Source organism: Sturnira hondurensis, unplaced genomic scaffold, assembly GCF_014824575.4.
Source record: "Sturnira hondurensis isolate 20B ecotype Veracruz unplaced genomic scaffold, ASM1482457v3 Scaffold0006496, whole genome shotgun sequence".
NCBI lineage: Eukaryota > Metazoa > Chordata > Mammalia > Chiroptera > Phyllostomidae > Sturnira > Sturnira hondurensis.
Genome location: NW_028079127.1, coordinates 2,840,292 through 2,855,362, shown reverse-complemented (window position 1 = coordinate 2,855,362; position 15,071 = coordinate 2,840,292). Strand labels below are relative to the sequence as shown.

Here is a 15,071-nt window from a genome sequence, read left to right as displayed (position 1 = left end):
CAATTTTTTCTCTCTTGCATACTACATAAATACACCTCTAACATAACATTTGATTGCATGTTTTCTCACTCCCTGGATTTCTTTCACAAGTAAGAATACCTTACACCAGTGCTGTACAGTTTGATTTGCATATCAGCTCTGGGCCACAACCAGTTTCCTGTCTGATAAATAATAAAAAGCATACACCACAGTTTATAAATCAACTAGTCACTAAACAGTTTAGTTTGAATCTTTTTTTCCCTTTGGTAGTAAGAATTTGTGGAAGAAAGATGAAATGTGTTGATTTTTATTCTGACAGTGCTACTTTATCTCTCAATGAACCAGTAACAAACACTTCCTGTACAAGCTACTGTGAACAGTACTACCGAACCATCAATTTACCCTTACTACCAGGAACACAAAAGGACTATAAACAACGTGTTTGTAGAGAGAAAAGTCAGTGTAGAAGGAGTGGGGGTCATAGACATGCTGAGATACCCCTTTTAGGGTGAAGGATAAGTTGTTATATCTAGATCTTTCTACAATCAAAGAAAATATACAACGCCAGACTCTTTGAATTTTAGAGGCAACATATTCTGAATTTAGGTGTGTTATTCTGGCCCATTTACCGAGTGACCTGAATAGCTGCTAGTTCTGAGTAAGATCCAGAAGTCTCTGCAACAGTTCCTGGCTGCTACGTAAGCTGCTCTGCCACCTGGGTCATATGATCCGGCAGATCGGGCGGTGATGAAATGGCATTGGCAGAGGGATACTGCTTGGAGACTTTAGCAAACCTCTATGGGTGAATCTCAGTGCAGCCCCTTAGGAGCAAAGCCCTGCCTCCCTCTGTGGATAATTACTCTCCTTTTGAGACAGAGCTCTTGGCCCGCTACTGGGTCTTAGTGACTAAATGATTAACAGCATGTCACACAGTTGCCAATACTGAGCTTCCCAGTGAGAACTGGGTATTATCTGACACACAAAGCCATAGAGTTGCATGTGCACTGTAACATTCCATCATCAAATGCAAGTGGTACCAATATGAAGGGGACCAAATAGGCCCTGAGGAAACAAGTTATATGAAGTAGCTCAAATGCCCATGTACCCACTCCTGCTACACTGCCTTCTCTCTCCCAGCCTGCGCTACGGTCTCATGGGGAGTTTCCTATGATCAGCTGACAGAGGAAAAGAAGACTCAGGTCTACTTTATAGATGGTTCTGTATAGTACACAGGCAATACCCAAAAGTGGAGAGCTGCAGTACTAGTCTCTTTCTGAGACACCCAGAGAAACGGCAGTGAAAGGAAACCCTCCCCATGGGCAAAACTTTAGGCAGTGCATCTGGCTGTTCACTTTGCTTGAAGAAAAAATGGCTGTGGTCAATGGTCTGACTGAACAGTCAGGAAGCTAGATGAAACACGACTGAAAAACTGATGACAAGGAAATCTGAGAAACAGCTATTTGTATATATTTCTCTAAATATGCAAAAAATATGAAGATATTTGTGTCTCATGTAATGATCATCCAAGAGTGACCTCAGCAAAGGATTTTAATAATCAATTGGATAGGATGAATCACTCTGTGGATACTAATCAGCCTCTTTCACTAGCAACCCGTCATCACCCAATATGCTCAAGAACAAATTAGCAAAGGTGGCAGGGTAAAGGTTATGCACCGAATCAGCAACATGGCTGACCAGGCTACAGCCATTGCTTAGCAACTAACCTGCCAGATGCAGAGATCAGAGATCAACACAGCCCCCAATAAGGCTGATCAGGTACCTGGTAGCAGGGTAATTACACTGTACTCCTTCCATCTTAGGAAGGGCAGCATTTTGTCCTTACTGAAATAGACACGTACACTGAATATGGATTTGCTTCCCAGCTCACAATGCTTCTGCTAAAACTACTCTCCGTGGACTTACAAAATGCTTCCCCAGTGTAGGTGGGCCTCATCCAATCCACTGAATGCCTGAAGAGAAGCAAAGGTGGAATAAGAGAGAATTCACTCTGTCTTCAAGTTGGGACATTGGTCAGCTGCCTTTGGACTCAAACTCATACTGGAATTAATACCACTGACTCTCCTGGTTCTCAGGCCTTCAGACTCAGACTGGAACTATACCCCCAACTATACTCACTTGTCCTGAGTTTTCAGCTTGCTGACTGACAATCTTGGGATATCTCAACCTCTATAATCCTGTGAGCCAATTCCTTATAATAAATCTCTCCACACACACAAACTTAATCTCACTAGCTATCTGTCTCTTTCTCTCTCTCTCTCTATTCTTTTTCTCTGGAGAACCCAGACTAATTCCAAAGCAATTCCTTCAAACTGGTAAAAGACATTAAGGGGGGTCTAGGAAAATGTAAAGGTGGCTTTTCATCTGCTCTTAACAAGCAAGGGCTTCTTGACTGGGTCCTGGAACTCAAAAAAAAAAAGATAAAAATGAGAGACCACCGGATTAAGAGATAACCAGCAAGTAAGGCAGGTAAGGTGCTTGGAAAATTACTTGATTAAAATCAATCTAGAATACATTTACTAAGTACTAGGTAACAGAAATTTTATATAGTTATATGTAAAGTTTTCAAGAACACTGTAAAATTCTGTTGCTTCCAATAAGAATCAAGCTAAAACAATTATTTTTATGCTATTGATATTTTCATTAATCATTTTCTTTTCATTACCTTATAAAATTTTAACTCAATCTTATACTAAAATAATCTAATTAAACTTTGCTAAAAGAAATCAAGAAAAAGAATTCTGAGTTTAAGGATCATTTGCCTTGGGGTATGCACTTAGAGAGTAACAAAATCAGAGAACACAGATTATGTAACTACCTCTTTCTATGTGGACACATTTCTTTCTGAGCTAGCATTCAGTTATATCTTAAAGAGCTTCATGTGTCATTGAAATAAAGGTGACTCCTCCCTATAATTCCAATCTGTTATGCATAGCTTCAAGAACATACTGATTGCTAGTGCTTATTTAAGATCTAATGTTTGCAAAGGAGTGCAAAACCCTACCTCTCTACTGGTAAATCCAGTACACAAATAAGGCATATAGTAAGATGCTAGGAGAATTTTTTGACAAATGGAATGAGGCAAACTAAGACAGATAGTTAAAGACTCTCTGGAAATTTAAATGAGACAATAAATCACAAAGTCTTATCTTTTATATTCCCTAGCCAAGGACAGTTAGAGCAAATGGTTTACACATTACAGACTGCTAGGGCAGACCTGCCTCGGTCCAGTCCATCTTTGGTGATATTATTTAAAAGTAAAACTGACCAGAGAATGACCCTGACTCATCTGCTCATTTTGATGAATCAGCATATTAAAGCAATGGTCCCCAACCTTTTTGGCACTAGGGACTGGTTTCGTGGAAGACAATTTTTCCACAGACAGGGGCAGGTTGGGGGAACAGGAGACAGAGTGCAGGCAGTAATGTGAGTGAAGCTTTGCCTGCTTGCTTGCCCGCTACTCACTACCTCCTGGGTGGCCTGGTTGGAGACCCCTGTACTAAAAGACACATGTAGAAAGCTGATGAATATTCCAATTGAGACCTCCCCTAAAAACAAATAAAAACCCTCAAGACTAAGGACCCAGTGCAGGCTCTCTCTTGAGAATGTCTACATCCCCGCCCCACTTCTTTCTTCAGGCATGTATCTTTACTGTCTTTCTTCTAACTCTAAAGGTTACCAGGAGACTTGCAACCTGGGGGCAGAGGGCCACCCACAGCTCATCCCAGGATGACCTCCTGAACCTGTCTCCAAGGGGCCCTCCTTCTGCCACTGTAACTTGTTTCCTGAGTCCACCCAGTCCAATTGGCTCTCTTCTTCTGCCTCCATGACTTTCTTTCTAAAGGGCCAAGGCAGCCTTGTCTAGGCCTGACTCTTCCTCACATTTCCAATAGGCCCCAGCAGCTCCGCATAGCCTCACTACTATTCCTGTGATCTTGCCTCTTCTATCGTAAGCCTTCCTTTATTTCACTGTCTCCAGCGTTAATAAACATACTCTCAAAGTCACCTGGACTTATGCTGTGAAATCTTTCCTGCACAAAGTCAAGAACCCATACCTTCCANATCTTTTATATTCCCTAGCCAAGGACAGTTAGAGCAAATGGTTTACACATTACAGACTGCTAGGGCAGACCTGCCTCGGTCCAGTCCATCTTTGGTGATATTATTTAAAAGTAAAACTGACCAGAGAATGACCCTGACTCATCTGCTCATTTTGATGAATCAGCATATTAAAGCTGATTAGATCCTCAAAATTAGATCAAATTTTAAGCTGTGACCCAGTGAAGCTTCAGAAGAAAGCATTTGTACAACTACAGTAATTTTTATAAAAACTTTCTGTTTATTTTTAAAAGGGGATGGTTTTTATTAGAGATATGCTTATATTTTCTTTCTCTTAAATCTCTACTAAAATGATAATAAAGAAATTTTTCAAAAATATAAACTTAGTAAGTGATTTATCAGGACTTAAAATAGAAACTTAATGATTTTAGCAGGACTGGAAGAAGACATAACTAAGGTGTATATATATAAAAAACATGAACAAAATATGCTCTGTAAAAAGCCCCAAAGAGGGCCAAAACATTAAATACAGAAATGGTTAAGCACATAACCTGTCAGGGTAAAAAAAAGTGGAAATTAATTGGAAGTCTGCATAAGGCAAGAACAGATTCCAAGTCTTCTACCTCTATTCTAAGCAAAAATATCAGGTTTCTTCTCTGGAGAAACTACAATAACGTCAGAAGGAAAAATCTCCCACTTAGTGTGGATACTAAGGAACCACTGACATCCATCCATCACTGTAAAATAAAACCAGCTGGATTATAAGCCAGCTCCTATACAGAGGAACTTTTTAGTTCTTCATTTTTAAATATTAATAAGCAACAAAGAATTATTTTATATGTTTGAAGAAAGATTCTAAGAGAAAGGAAAGCATAATAAATATAATGAACAAAATAACCCTTTAGAAAGAGAGAATTCAGGGAACCTGAGAATTCTTAACAAAACATAACAAAAACATTCTACTTAATGCAGTTACTGACAGAACAAGAACTGAATGATATAAATAAGTATGGTACACAATAAAGAGTTCTTGGACATTGAGAATACCATGGCTAAAATAAGTAATTCAACAGAAACAGCTGGAATATAAAGTTGAATAAATATACTAGAAAGTGCAATCAAGCCCAAAGAAATGGAAAATATGAAAGAAAAAATAAAAGACTGAGAGAAACAATTCAGTTCTACGATTCAGTTTGTGATTATGAAGAATACCAGAAAAATACAGAGGAAAAAAAACAGAGCAAAACAAGAAACCATAGAAATGACATAATTTCACACCACATGATCCTTCAAAAGAGTCCAACAATTACCCATACGTTAACTGGAAAACAAGCAAGTCCAATGAAACTCAAATCCCAGCACATCCTATGAACTTCAGAATGCCAGGAAAAAGATTAAAATGTCAGAAATAAAAGATTTAAAAAATCTCCCAGAGAAATTAACAACAGGCAAAATACAATGTAAAATAGATCAGAATGTAGTAAACTTTTCTCAGTAGGTAAACTGGATCCTAGAAAAGCAATACATTCATATTTAAGGGAAAACTCAGTTCCATCCCAGGCAAACTATTAATATCAATGAAATGAGAGATGACAGAGATTTTCAGTAATGTAGTGAGTGAAAAAAATATAACACCCATTTGACCTCTCTTAGGAGGTAAATTAAGCATATACTCTAGAAAAATGAGGGAGTAAACATAAGGAAAGAAAAAGATATGTTATCCAGAAAATAAGAAGACCCCATCCCAGAGGATAACAAAAGAAAGTCTGACCAGGACAGCTCTAAAGAACCTTGAGAGAGTAACCTGGTCAGATGCTAAAAGGTTGACTGAGGTGGAGAGAGGGATGGGAATGATATTTTTTTTCATTAAGAAAATTTGTAAACCATGTGTATGTATCACAACAAGCTTTTTAAAGTTTAGTAATATTAAAAGGAAAAAGTAAGAGGCAGTTATATAAAATCTTGGACTCATTCAGCTTGTAACATCTTATTAGCCTTCTTAGAAACTTTAAAGAAGCCCTAAAAAGATTTCACAATTTTCTTCTCACAATTTTGCTGGCACTGCATAAACAAAAAGTCAATTTGATCAGTGTATACTATAAATTTCAGAGGCTATAATGACAAAAAGGCATTAGGAGATTCAGTTTTTTTAAAAGTGTCTGGAAAAACAGTTTTCTATTTTTATGGTACTTATATACCTATTCTCTCCTGAATTATACTACTTTTCTCATTACTAGAGATGGCCTGGTCTTATTAACATGACATTTAATCATGCTCTGTGTTTCAGGACAATAAACCCAGGTACAAAAGAAGGTATGTGGTACAGCTAGACCAATAATTGACTCAAAGAAGATATTGAATATATTTTAGCTATTTCCCACGCTTTCCACCTGTTCTTCCCTTTGACTCTGCAGCTCCTGATCAGAATATCTCCCCCCTAGATGGGTAAGCAGAGAAGTACTATAAACCAGTACACCTCCTATTACAGTTAAACTAAAGTGTAAGCTGTATGTCTGTATACTTCTAACAGGAAATCCTTTCTGCCTTGACAAGACTTAAAGAATCACACAACCAAAAAAGATCTTCTGCTTTCTTGCTCCCAGTGTTGGCACAGAAAAATTATATCTGCAAGAATGGTGAAGAACAGCCCAGGAAAATCCATAACCAAGTAATATAAAACAATTTACGGGACTTTAACAGAATATTTACTTGAATCATCATCACTGATACAGGAGAGCCATATTTCATTTCTGAGATATATCATGAGTTTGATTTTAATCACCTCCATAAATTATAAAACTTGGTCCCTACTCATAATTAGCTAGAACATACAATCCTGAGGAAGATGAGAAAGTAAGTTGAACAGAAAAGCCAGAATGTTCTTTCTCAGCAATTAAAGCTAAATTTGGCTAATCTACAAAAGATAAATATAAATTTAAATCTAAACAAAAATTATCATTTTAAAATTAGCACTTTATCCTTTAGTTTTCTATTATACATCGGACCTTGTCTGTAAGAGTTAATATGTTCAAACAAAAACAGTACTATTGAATCAGAAGCTAGAGTTCCCACCAAGATGGAGGCATAGGTAGAAACCCTTCACTTCCTCTCATAACCAAAAGGAGGATAACAACCAATCTAAAATAAATAAACAACCAAAAGTGCCAGAAAATCAAACTGCATAGAACTCCAACAATCAAGGACTTAAAGAAAAAAAATCAACCAGAACAACCAGACTGGTAAGACAGACCACTCGGGCTCAGAAAAACCACAGCAAGGCAGCTGAGAGGAAAGACTGACTTAAGGGGAAAAGTTAGACTCAGAGCTAACTGTGGGCTATAGCAGGGGTTGCCAAGGTGGGAGATACTTCCAGTCTGACATGAGTCTGTTTGGAAAGTAAGCTAGAGACCAGCAGGCAAGCTGCATTATTCCTTCCCTGGCCCCTCCCCCACAGGCAGTGCAGCAAAGAGGGTTACCCTGCCTGGGTGAATACCTAAGGCCCCGCCTTAAAACTTATCAGGTGCACCAAGACAATGAAATATGGCCCAAATGAAAGAACACAGCAAAATCTCAGAACTAAGCGATGAGGAGATAGACAACCTATCTGATGGAGAATTTAAAGCCCTGGTAATCAAAATTCTTACAAAACTCACTGAACTTGGTAAAAAAAAAAAAAAATGAAACAAACAAACAAACAAATGAAAGATACCCAAAATGAAATAAAGCAAAATATTAAGGGAGCCAACAGTGACAGGAAGGAAACCAGGACTCAAAGCAGTGATTTGGAATAAAAGGAACAAATAAATATCCAACCATAACAAAATGAAGAATTCAAAAAACTGAGGAGAGGCTTAGGAACCTCCAGGACAACCTGAAACTTTCCAATATTCCAATGGGTGCCAGGAAGAGAACAGTAAAAAGTTGAAAACTTATTTGAAGAAATAATAAAGAAAAACGTCCCCAATCTGGTGAAGGAAATAGACTTCCGAGAAGTCCAGGAAGCTCAGAGAGTACCAAAGAAATTGGACCCAGAGAGGAACACACCAAAGTACATCATCATTAAGTTACCCAAGATCAAAGGCAAAGAGAAAATCCTAAAAACAGCAAGAGAAGACAGTTACCTACAAAAGAGTTGCCATAAGGCTATCAGCTGATTTCTAAAAAGAAACCCTGCAGGAAAGAAGGGGCTGGAAAAAAGTATTTGAAGTCATGAAAGGCAAGGACCTACATCCAAGAATACTCTATCCATCAAAGCTATCGTTTACAATGAAAGGGCAGATAAAGTGCTGCCATTCTGCCATTCTTTAACTTGACCGGATAAGGTCAAGTTAAAGAAGTTCATCATCACCAAGCCCTTAGTATATGAAAAGTTAAAGGGACTTATCTAAGAAAGAGAAAATCAAAAATATGAACAATAAAATGACAACTCACAACTACTAACAAATGAACCTAAAAAAAGAAAAACAATGAAAACAAAAACTAAGCAAACAACCAGAACAGGAACTGAATCAGAGAAATGAACATCACACAGAGGGAGTTCAGTGGAGAGGGGGAAGGGAGGAATAGGGCAGAAAAGGTACAAGGAAAAAGAAGCATAACTGGTAGGCATAAAATAGATGGGGAAAGATAAAAAATGGTATGGGAAACAGAGGACTCAAAGAACTTATATGTACAACCTGTGGAAATGAACTAAGTGCGGGGGAGGGAATGCTGGAGGGTTGAGGGAGCAGGGTAGAGGAGAGATTAAGGGGGGAAAATTGGGAACACTGTAATAGCATAATCAATAAAAAATACTTAAAAATAAATCTTTTTTATAAGTTAAAAAAAAAAGAATCAGAAGCCAGATTCAACCATCAGCACACCCTGTGTCTTTTAACAAGTCACATCACTGCCATGAGTCTAGATTTTATGAAATAAAAAAATAAGACTGAGAAAGATTAAATTTGAAGGTTTCAAAGAAAAGTACAATTAATTATATGTAATTAAAACTGCTGTTTCTTATTTTCCACTTATCTGAACTTACAGTAGCAATCACCGATCACTGAATGCCTACTATGTTTCAGATATTCAATATCTCAATTTACAACTACAATAAACTTAAAATGTAGGTACTACAAAAGCCAGGAAACATAAGCAGAGAGATTGGCTTACCCAATACTACACAGCTCACAAATGTTGCGGACTATACTGAGACCATGGACCAAAATCTCATGTTTTTTCCTCCCATAAAAATTTCTATTATGTATTATTTACAAGCATTATTTGAAATCAAAATAGAGATTAAAACCCAATTATTTTTTTAAAGTAATGTCAATCCATCTTGAAACTCAAAATATCATAGCCGAAAATGTTCATTATGTACTCACCTGATGCAGCAGACGTTTCAGTTTGAGCAACTGAGTTTTTACAGCAGTACAATCCTGGACCATGTGCCGGAGGGTCATCTCATCCAGTATCACTGTATTTTCAGGTACATCTACAAACATCTTCTGAGCCTGGAAAAAGGGGGTCCCTCCATAGCTTTCAAAATGACCCAAAGGAGATTCTCTGTAGGGAGAGCCTCTGGAAGGGCAGGAGAAGAATTTGGAAGTAAAAGATATACAACACAATTTCAGAAAGAAATAAGGTAATGAAATTATTGCAATGATTACTACAATTCATTTATCATTATCACAAAGACTGACTTTTACTCACCTCGGACACCAAATTTGTTTCCAACTAGACAATTAGTACAATCAGTTCTAGTTGTCACTAGTAGAACTATCTTCTGTACTCCCTTTTGTGTATTTTATACATACTTTACTCCTTATGAACTTGAATAGAAACAAAAAACTGGGGAAAGGCCTTGTCTGGAAAAAATTACTTATTTTTCTTTTTTCCTGGACTGTTTGTCTGCTTCTCATCTTTTGACTTAATTGGCCTCTTACACATCACATTGTTTTTAGGACCCTTAAATATGCTACCTATGTTAATACTCAGCTTTGACATGCTGCCATATTCCTATTCCTTGAAAGTTCCAGCAGATGAGCTTACTAATTTTTTTAAAAATCTACTCTAAAAATTTTTAAGGCTCCCTTAGTTTCATAAAACATAAATTCTGAATAATTTAGAACTTTTTTGTTTGAACTTTCAACACTAGGGATAATGTGGTTCATAGACATAGAAAACAATGTTTGAACCAGAAGTTATAACTACAGCAATTTAAAAGTACTGCATTCATATTACACATAATTTCACATGGTTCTTAAGACAAGAACATGCTGAAAAAATACTCTTTCCAATATCGTGGCTATATTTTATCACTATTAAATCCATGATGCATTAAATCTGCAAAAGTCATAATATATTAAATTTCAACATATTAAAAAATCAGCCATACTGGATTCCTACTAAATTTTGTATATTTAAACAAATACTCCCAAATCTCTAAATTTCAAATATTCAATATAAGATTTGTTTTCACAGTATTATTTTTGTCTGAAACTAATTCTCTGAAACTACTTCACATCTGACTTTTCTTTTAATTCCCACAAAAGATTTTTAAGATCTTTTAAATTGTCAATCCAAAGGTAAGACCTTAATTCATTCACATAATTCTGCTTTATTTTTTTTTAATTTTTAAAAAGATTTTATTTATTTATCTTTAGAGGGGAAAGGAAGGAGATAGGGAGAGAAATATCAATGTATGGTTGCCTCTTGTGCGTCCCCCACTGGGAACTGGCCTGCAACCCAGGCATGTGCCCTGACTGGGACTCGAACCACGATACTCTGGTTCGCAGGCCTGCGCTCAATTCTGCTTTATTTTTATTGCTTCAAAATATGGTTGCATTATTAAATTTCAAATACTGATCTATGAATTAGTAGGTATTTACCACCCATAACCGACAATCTATACAGAGTGATGAAGAATATATAGTAATAAAAAGTTAACAGAATAGTAAGACAAAAATATAGAATCACTTGACAAATAAATAGCAGAGATAATGAGTCATGTTTTCAGAGAAAAAAACCTGACATACTTTGGGAGATTTTCCTGGGTAGGAAAGAACTTTGGGATGAACTATAAAGCATGAGGTTTGAGTGACTGAAATGAAATGCAAAGGCTTTCTAGAAAAAGAAAAGTTACAACAAAGTGTAAGCATGATTTTTCAGGGACAAGGAGACTGTTAAATATGGCTTATGAGGCCAGAGAGATCCTGAATCCAATTTATTCTTCAACTTTATCCCCTAAAACATCTGCCTTACTTAGACTGACATCTCAATCCACAGTACATCTGAGATGGCAAAGCATGGTATCATCTCCAAAGCCATGTCCTCAACCTCTCTGGACTTTTGGCCAGGCCACTCATCCTGTCCTCCACTGCACCTGATCTGGAGAATGATGAACTCCCCTTCATCTCAAATTAGTTGGCATTTCCTCAAGGAAAGCTTCCTTAATCCCTTAAAACAGGGCCTAGTACTTCCATAAGTGTCCTTATACAGCGCTCTACTGTACACTGTCAGAGTGTATTGTGTTTGTTTGTCACCATGCCAAATTAGAAACTCCATGAAGACAAACTGCGTATTTTTCTCTCGATCAGAATTTGTATTTTTATACAAATTTTGACAATCATGGGTTTCTAGTAGAGAAATTATATGGTGAAAGCAACAGGACACCGCAAGCTGCTTTGCAGAATACACTGGAAAGTCAGCAGTGTGTTAGCAAAGGCCACGAATGTGCTTTTGAGGTCTATGTGGACAATTATAGGCCAGGTGGGATAGTAGATATGAGGAACTTAACCAACGTATGTATAAGTGAAGGCAAACATGAGTTCAATGGTTATAGAAGCATGAGAAAGAAATGCCCACAATCACCAATATTATTTAACACTATTCTATGAGTGCAACCAATAAAATCAGTAAGAAAAGAAAAAATCAGTAAAAAACAAAAAATCAAAATAACCACAGAAAGAAATCTCTAAGATATCAGCCTTTTTTAACCCATTAAAATGTAATCCATATATAGCATCAGCACATGATATTCAACACAAACATCTAATAATCACATTGCTGCATAATTACTTATAGTTTTCAAGGAGTCCCCTAAAGTTATGTGACTGTACCTACATACTTCTCCACTTCTACTCAAGCTTCTTGATTACCAAGATGTGTGATTTTGTGCTTAAGATTAGTGATTCACATATTACACTGGCAAGTGGAGATGTGTGTGTTTGTTTGGGTGTGTGTGTGAGAGAGAGAGACAGAGAGAGAGATTTTTCAAGAAAAAAAGAAAGATCTTCTTCTTTATTTATTTACTGAGTCACAATTTGAATTCACAAAACCTTTAGTGTTTCTTTTCTCACCAAAAATAAAAATTGTATACTTAAAATTAAATGTGTATATTTTTATGTTCATGTTAATATTTCCTAAAGCCTTGATTCAACACAACCTCAATCAAAATCCCAATAAGTTATTTTATGGATATCAACAAAGTGACTTTAAAGTTTATATGAACAGGCAAAGAAACCAGAATAATCAACACAATATTGAAGAATAAAGCCAGAATACTACCTCTATCTGACTTTCAGACTCACTATATAAAGTCATGATAATCAAGACAGTGTAGCATTGACTAAAGAACAGACAGATCAACAAACTAGAACAGTGTCCAGAAATACACCTACCCACATAGAGCAAACTGATCCTTGATAAAGAGCAAAGACAGTTGAAAAGAGAGAGGACAATCCTTTCTACAAAAAGTACTAGAACAACTGAAAATTCATATGCAAAAAAACCCCCTGTATACTTTTCACAAAAATTAACTAAGATCAAAGGCCTAAATGTAACATGCAAAACTATAAGATATTAAAGGAAAAACCCAGGTGACCATGGGTTTTGCAATAAGTTTTTAGATACAACACAAAAAAATACAACCCATGAAAGAAAAAAAATGACAAGTTGGATTGCATTAAACTAAAAATGTCTGTTCTGTGAAAAACAACATTAAGAGAATGAAAAGACAAGCCACAGACCAAGAGAAAATATTTCTAAAATATATATCCAATAAAGGATTGGTTTCTAAAATATAAAAGGAACTCAGAACTTCTGGTAAACATGGTAGTGTAGGCAGGCTTGCTTTTTAACTCCACCATATCAAAATTACAACTAATATATAGAAAAAACGTAATTCAGAACCATCAGAAATCGAGTTGAATAGAAGTCTGACAACTACAGAATTAAGCCACATCCATACAGACTGGTAGGAGAGGTACAGATGTGGAATGGGCTGGTCCCATACCCATGTATGCTAGATAAAAATTTGAGAGGGATATCCCGAAAACAAGGAGTCTCAGCTCCATACCAGGCCCTTCAGCCCAGGGTTCCAGGGCCAGGAGGAGAAGTCCCCACAACTTCTGGCTGTAAAAATGAGAACAGGCTGCATTGGTGGAAAAAACTACTAGAGCTCAAAACATTTCTTCTTAAAGAACCCACCCATGGACTCACCTATTCAGACTTACTTCCTCTGAGGTCTAGCACCACGGTAGAAGTCTGAAAGGTACCAGTGGGAAAAGCATCTGGCATCAAGGTGAGCAGAGGTCATTGTCCCTTTTCTAAATCCTCCCCCGACAGAACCACAGAGCCAGCAAGCTTGTGTGATATGTGAGACTCCACCAACCTGGCTAACACTGTTTGACCCACCGCAGATCCCCAGAGACTCCACCCCATCCAACCTACTGCACCCAAGATACATTTCCATATGAATGACTAGTCCTGGCACATGCTTCATAACCTCCTAAATCATCTCAAACAAGCAACAGCTGACAACAGTAAGTCCCAGGTGTGGCACTAGAAGCAGCCAGACATCTCAGATTGTTTTATGCTTCAGTTGGGGTATCCCCAGGCAAAACACAAGTAGGGACTGACTTTGGCCTGTACCACCTGGGAAACCCCAGGGCCAGCTACAGATCATGTGGAAACACCACCACCCGGCCCCTGCACAGCTGATCCTCCATGGAGGCTAGAAATTGGTGGTAAGTGGTCACAGGCAATATTTGCTCCTGACTAGCCTAGGTAAATCCCTCCCATTGATCTGTCAACAGCAACCAAGACTCAACTACACAGGACAGTGTACTCAACCCACATGAGGGAAGAACCTCAACTACCCAGCTTGGGTGATAGGGGAGGCTGTGCCAGTGACTGGACCCTACAGGACACCTACTACATTAGGCCACACTACCAAGACACAGAGTCAAAACAGCTCGACACAGAGTCAAAACAGCTCTACCTAATATATAGAAACAAACACAGGGAGGCTGCCAAAATGAGCTGACAAAGAAGCACGCCCCAAATGAAACAACAGATCAAAACTCAAAAAAAGTTAAAGAAAATGGAGATTAGCAATCTATCAGATGTAGAGTTCAAAATACTAGTTACAAGGATGCTAAGGAACTCAGTGAAGACCTCAGCAGCATAAAAAAGATCTATTCAGAAACAAAGGATACACTAATTGAAAAAAAGAACAATTTACAGGGAAACAATAATAAAGTGGATGAAACTGAGAATCAATGACTTGAAACATAAGAAAAAAACAACCAATCAGAACAAGAAAGAAAAGTGAAACCAAATAAACAAGAATAGTGTAGGCAGACACTGCTACAACTTCAAAGAGGCCCAACATTCACGACATAGGGGTGACAGAAAGAGAGGAGGAAGAACAAGAAACTAGAAATCTATTTGAAAAAACAGACTTCCAGTCAAGATGGAGTCGTAGGTGGAAATGCTGCACAACCAAGTTTAAGAAAACAAACATTTAGAAACAAAAACACAACCAGAACAGAAGGAAAATTGAACTGTACCTAAGTCCGACAACAACGAACTATTCATCCAGACCAATAAAGAGGAGCAAAGTTGGCAGCCAGCAGACAGGGGTCCCGGCAGAAAAAGATGGTGGTTAGCACACCCCACTGTGGGTAGGAAACAAGCAAACCCAGTGAGGCGCGCAAGGCAGTTGGCTGACTGCAAACATACATTCCTGC

General features: G+C 37.5%; 1 protein-coding gene across 7 annotated transcripts in view; it reads right to left on the bottom strand.

Moving 5' to 3' along the window:
• The window catches only part of CCSER2 (coiled-coil serine rich protein 2), a 220,742-nt gene that overhangs the window by 83,047 nt on the left and 122,624 nt on the right, over positions 1 to 15,071 (bottom strand). For all 7 annotated transcript variants that reach the window (XM_037049363.1, XM_037049366.1, XM_037049368.1 and 4 more), the window contains one exon: positions 9,423 to 9,618. In XM_037049363.1, coding sequence (XP_036905258.1) covers positions 9,423 to 9,618 — 196 coding nt within the window. The remainder of the gene's footprint in view (positions 1 to 9,422; positions 9,619 to 15,071) is intronic.